Genomic DNA, 6031 nt, shown 5'->3' with positions numbered 1-6031 from the left:
CACATTAGTGGTTCTTGCACGTTTCCTTCCTGTTTGTTGTTGTCCAGACCCCTGGATAATAATGCAGGTTTGGGTACTCTAACCATGTTTGCAGTCTATCTTAATTCCACATTGACATTTTAATGCCAGCTTCTTCCCTGGACCATGACCACCCTTTCACCAAAGTACCAGTTTAGCCGGGCTACTTGGAATAAAGGAGGCGTAGGAGCATGTGCGTTGCCATGGTAAATATTTATAATATATCCTCTCTGGATTGTGGCGTTCCCCAGGGTTCTGTTTTGGGTTTCACAAGTTATTGAGACAGCTGCAGCACAGCTTTTAACCAGGCCCGATAGAAGGTCACACTAAAAAAGGAAAAAGGAAATTTCCTGTATGAGTTAGACTGAGAGCATCAATATAACATGCTTCATTTGATGAAAAAACAGGGTTTCATTAACATTTCACAAATGATAGCAGGACACTGAAACTTAACAATGCAAGTGCTTCCCTCTGCTCTTAGCTTTTTCTCATCAGTCATTCCAGAGCTTGTCCACACACGTCCGTGAGGAAGCCTGACACCATGTGAAGTTTGCACTCCAGCGTAAGTGTGAACAGTGGACGATCCTTCTTGCAAATATCTTTGTGAACTGTGCTTTGTAGGGAGAAAACACCTGAATGTAACACCATGGTAAGGAGACAAACCTGCCTCATGCTCATGTTCATCTAAATCTCTGCTTTGATGATGTTGGTCTGATGCAGTAAACATGCATTTTAACAGCCTAGGATCATTGTTGTCTTGGTTTCCCTCATCTGGCTCACCTCAGCTGTCAGTAACGGTAACGGTAAGTGTATGTGTGTGTGAGTGTGTGTGTGTGTGTGCCTCACTATGCCTGTTCCAAGTTCAAATCTCAAAATCAATGAGTTTGTTTTGTTATCAAGGAAATGTTTCACAAAAAGATGCTCAGCAATGTGCAACGGTGCTTTTTGGCAGGCAAAGATTTCATCTTGTCCTGAAATAAAAGTACGCTTGAGTGTGAAAACAGATCTGGCTGAATACTAATATTTCACTATAACTTTGATTTATTTGTCGTTTACCCTGACCCTAATTTGCATGCCAGATACTGAATGTGTACACAGTATTCTTAGATTCTTATTTAGCACATTATTGTCAGTTGGTGGGACCTACTTTAGAGATACCTTTAGTACATTTGACTGTGGGAATATCTAGTACTGGGAATGAGATTGACAAATGCAATGAAAATGATTACATTATATTGTGCCATTTGTCTCATTAATTACATGTCTCATCAAGCTACACCAGTTCTGGAGCTAAGGACCAGTCCGCCTGTGGTGGTGGCCCAATGTGGTGAAACTGTGACCCTGACATGTAACGCCAGCTCATCCAACCAGTTCCATATTATTAAAGCTATGTGGCTGGGGGCAAATGTATCCTATATGTGTCCCAGTCAAGATCCAGACATTGGTGCTGGAGGTCTGTGTGAAAGAAAAGCAGACAGTCTCAATAAGTACAGTTTCACTCTGACTCTCGCCAACATGATGCCCGTCAACCAGGGACAATACATCTGCAAACTATACTCCAGTTCAGGAATAGAGAACAGCATAACTTATGTTACAGTGCAAGGTAAGTACATTTTAAAGTCTTTAAAAGCCTTCACACACACCAGTAATTAAACAATTATCTGCCTCCTTTCTTTTAAAAAATCCATGATCTTTCCAGAATGTCCTGGCACTTTTAACTTCTCCACCAACGCTTCCCACACTGAGTGCCGATTTTGTGGAGTTTACCCCAGCGGGACAGTCCACTGGTTCCAGGGAAGCAATAACATCACTGATTCTGCAATCATGACAGACAACAAGGACCAAAACGGGCTGTACAATGTGAGAAGCCTTCTAGAGACACAACCGGGAAATACTTATAACTGCTCTCTGTGGATAGGAGGGAAGTATCTGGTCCATAAAGAGGTGCAGTCATCAGGGTGTCGGCTCAGTCTGCAGTGGATCTGCTTTGTACTGGGACTCCTTAAGCTGACATGAATCATGTAAAGCTTGATTTGTAACCGCCAGCAAGTGGGTGAGTGTGTTTTATTATGATGTAATAATGTAATTAATTGGGAATCACAACAGGAAACACTTCACCACAAAATCCTCTGCAGGGAAACAATGAATAAATGAGAAACAAATGAGAAACAATTGATTATTTGTGAATGATTACTAAGTAGATTCTGCAACAAAAAAAAGAACTGATGATGGAATACACCATCAGTACCCTTTAAAGTACTTTACACATAGTACTACTTTAAAAGTATTCTTGGGAATTACAAGTAATCTCCCAAAACTCAATGATTACTTCACCATTATAGATCATTTTATGGCCTTGACCCATTGTATAATGTATGTAACTGCCAATGAAATGAATGTGAACGTGCCTCTCCAGGAAACCCAAAGCACAGGCTGATGAGGTCTCACCACTTGGTGGCAGCACAGCACATATAAAAGGAAAGAAGAGGACTGAGTCACTAAGAGTCATTTTTTGTGTTGAGTGTAGAGACTTTGTAATTCTGTTCTACATGAATAAAGATTAACTTGCTGTATTTCATCATTATATGTTTGTTGTGTTCTTCCTTGGTGGTCTTGTTCGTCTCTTAGGAGGGTGTCTAAAAAAAGTTATTGGTGGATTTAGAATAGATGATGGTGGGCAGGTTGGACATGATCCAGGGAAGAATCCATGAGATGTTGGTGCCAGTCAGCCTGAAGTGGGCACTGTGATTACCACTTCTCCTATTTGTCCTATAGCTTTCGAACTAAAGTCAAAGAATCTAAATTCTTCTTTGTCTGGCTTCCTCTGGTGTATCTGCATCCACCCGTACACGTCACGCCACTTTGCACCAAACTAGACTTTCCTGCATTTTGATATTTTTCAACAATCAGTTTCTTTTGTTTCTCTTCAGACAATTATGGGTTAAATATCTTACATTTGATATGTCTGGACCAAGCTGGACAAAATGTTATCTTTGTTAGTTTGATATGTCTTACCATTTGTTAGTGTGTCAGTGGGGCTCATGATGTAAAGTTACAAACAAACATTAAATAGACTAGGATCAATTGTACATTATAATGCTTATTATACTTTGTAACATAACCAGAAAAAGAAAGGGTCACTTTTCCTTTTGATCACTCACTGTGAGAGAAGAATTTCATGAGATGTCAAAGAGAGTAAGTATCACATGAACGTGTGCTTCTCTTGTGCAGTGTGTGTGTGTGTGTGTGTGTGTGTGTGTGTGTGTGTGTGTGTGTGTGTGTGTGTGTGTGTGTGGATCACCCGCACAGACTCAGGGATGTTATCAGGGACTTCTCCTGATTTACATGGAAATGACATCTCATTTCCTCAGGGGTCTAAAGAAGCTAAACAAAGTTTAACACACATTGACATGACCTGAGGAGTCCCTGCAGACAGCACACACACAGACACACACACACACACACTACAGATGAAGCACAGACAACCAATTGAACTGCTTTGCTCTCAGAAGGGCAACAACAAAATTAGACACACTGGAGATCAATGAGGTGAGAAAACAGACAAAAGATCTGAGTGTAAAGGCAGTCACAGGGTGTGTGTGTGTGCATGCGTGCGTGTGTGTGTGTGCATGCGTGCGCGCGTGCGTGCGTGCGTGCGTGCGTGCGTGCGTGCGTGCGTGCGTGCGTGCGTGCGTGCGTGCGTGCGTGCGTGCGTGCGTGCGTGCGTGCGTGCGTGCGTGCGTGCGTGCGTGTGTGTACATAGTTATACTGTACAGTTAATATGTATTGATGTGTTAAATTTACATGTATTTAATATGTATTTAAATTTAACATTTGTGTATTTATTTGTGTATTTATCCAACTAACATCTAACGTACATAGATAACATATTGTGCTATATAAACCACGCAGATCCAAGGGTGGATTTGTTGATTAAGGGGTTAAATCCAAAGAGATCTAAGAGATCTTTCTTTTTGCAAACAAATAAACAATGCAACAACCACTAGTGTGTCGCTGGAATGAAGAAGATTGCATAAGATGAATACTGTTCTTCTGTTCTCTTTCTTTTCATTATTAGAACAAGATGAGTTTTAGCTTGGCCTGGTTCAGCCTTGGTAGAGGTATGCCCTTCCAGTTGTATGCATGCCAGGGATTTTTGCAAAGAAAAAGAAATAGAAAGCTCGGAATGTGTAGCTGGTGTCATGAAGGTAACGGTTGCCATGGACTGACTGACAGTGACTGGTGGACCAGATGAACCTGGACTTGTGTTCAAAGCCCCTCCCCCTGACCCTTATTCTCACGTGAGTGGAAAATGGATTCTGAGAAAAATCTCCACCCTTCAGTTTAGCTGTCAGCACTTATCCTCTCGTCTGTGCACTCGTTGCCGGAATCATCACATTCGCTGCCATTCTGATGTGAAGCAGACAAGACAGGGTGTGAGCATTCCATTATTCCATTATAGCTTTCTCAACTTATATGCAAAGTGGAAACAAGTTTACACTCTAAGGTCTGAGGAGGTGGCTTGACATTCATTAGGCGTATCATTCTTTCAGATGACCTCGTCTGTATTGACCTCGTGGTGACACAGCTCACAGTTAGAGCTGGAAACATTTTTTCCTCAAACTTGGATTTACAATTTGCAAAACACAACCATTTCCCCGCAAACAATGCCTCGCTTCCATTTCCACTGCTTCTATTTTAAAACAAATCTGTGGCGCAGTGGTATTTTAGAGCTCCACAGCGACAGTGCCAGAGATTTAAGTGGAAACGGATAAAACAGATGAAAAGCTATTACCAGATCATCCATTTAATTGACAGGAGAGATTTAAGTGGAAACGGATAAAACAGATGAAAAGCTATTACCAGATCATCCATTTAATTGACAGGAGAGATGGAGTTAAACCACAGGAGCATGAAAAAAAGAATCCAACATCAAACAGTTAAGTTATATAACATTCCAATTATTTTCTATAAGCGTTTGTCGGGCCCCTCCTCCTCTCCCTGGCCCCTCTTTAGTATCACTATACTGTCTGTGCATCAGCAGGGACACTTATGCCTCCATTACAGGTCTGCACTACATATGGTAGATACAACATGCAGTCAGTTCAAACAGAGGGAACCTGAGCGAGAGATACATGAATTTATAAACTCATCTATCATTCATATACAGTTTCATTCTATATAGGATGGAGACTTAGGTGTTGCTGATTGAAGACACAGATGAGAAAAGCACTTCTGCTGCTCTGGAAAGGGACATTTGTCAATTTAGAACATAAAGAATCTACAAATTTGCATATTTACGATACAAAACCCCATTAAAGATGTAAACTGTATTGCTGCGAGTGGGAGAAAACTGTCACAATCAATAGCATTTAATTTGCGTGGCATTGTGTGGCATTTAAATGTCAGCAGTGTGACAGAATACTCAAAGCAGAACGTTACATTAGCCGACTGATTTACTTGTGCAAAATATTACATTCATACAGTTGTACATTCATATAATAGATGTTTTGTCTCTGCTTTATCTTTGCCGCTTACTGCATACTTTCAGAAAATGCTAAATGTGTCTTAAGAAAGTCAGCCAGTCAGTCAGACTAGCAGCGGGAAGAAGAAGAAGAGGAGCGACGATGAGAGAGAAACAACAGAGGAAGAAAGATGGAAATAGAGAGAGAGAGTGAGAGAGGGAAAGATGAGCAACAGCAAAACAACATGAGAGCTAAGACGTTTATCAGAGAAGTGTGGCCTTAAAAACACAAAACACAAACAAAATGTCATTATTCACTGAATGGCCCACTAACCTTTGATCCATTTTACTTGGAAATGATCAGTTTAACGGCGCTCATGTACAGAAAGATTGAAAAGAAAGAAATTTGAGAACAAGAAAAAATCACGTTGCCCTGAAGAAACCTCAATGGAAAATCAACAGAAGTGCTTGACCGTCACGTATGAACCCCACATGCACGCCAGTCTGCCAGTCTACAGTTGTATGATTCTCAATCAATTGGTTGACATG

The 6031-nt window shown here is 41.0% G+C and overlaps 1 protein-coding gene across 3 annotated transcripts; it reads left to right on the top strand.

Moving 5' to 3' along the window:
• Window positions 1–511: 511 nt before the first annotated feature.
• LOC142992495 (uncharacterized) lies at window positions 512–2602 on the top strand. 3 transcript variants are annotated; one of them, XM_076142963.1, is made up of 5 exons: window positions 512–667; window positions 758–821; window positions 1292–1621; window positions 1718–2071; window positions 2435–2602. In XM_076142963.1, the coding sequence occupies exons 1-4, from the start codon at window positions 665–667 to the stop codon at window positions 2032–2034; spliced, it is 714 nt and encodes a 237-aa protein (XP_075999078.1). In that variant the 5' UTR covers window positions 512–664; the 3' UTR covers window positions 2035–2071; window positions 2435–2602. The 3 variants fall into 3 exon arrangements, with proteins under 3 accessions (XP_075999078.1, XP_075999079.1, XP_075999077.1); XM_076142964.1 differs by having other exon boundaries at window positions 1937–2602; XM_076142962.1 differs by having other exon boundaries at window positions 1718–2602.
• Window positions 2603–6031: the final 3429 nt, after the last annotated feature.

Source organism: Genypterus blacodes, unplaced genomic scaffold (genome assembly GCF_046128005.1).
Source record: "Genypterus blacodes isolate CSIRO-AG114 ecotype Tasmania unplaced genomic scaffold, CSIRO-AGI_Gbla_v1 ptg000022l_1, whole genome shotgun sequence".
Taxonomy (NCBI): Eukaryota; Metazoa; Chordata; class Actinopteri; order Ophidiiformes; family Ophidiidae; genus Genypterus; species Genypterus blacodes.
This window is presented reverse-complemented; position numbering and strand designations above follow the sequence as displayed.

Coding starts and splice junctions, on each gene's coding strand:
- LOC142992495 (XM_076142963.1), top strand. Junction 822..1,291: donor AGCTGTCAGTAACGGTAACG/GTAAGTGTATGT, acceptor TGTCTCATCAAG/CTACACCAGTTCTGGAGCTA. Junction 1,622..1,717: donor AACTTATGTTACAGTGCAAG/GTAAGTACATTT, acceptor TGATCTTTCCAG/AATGTCCTGGCACTTTTAAC.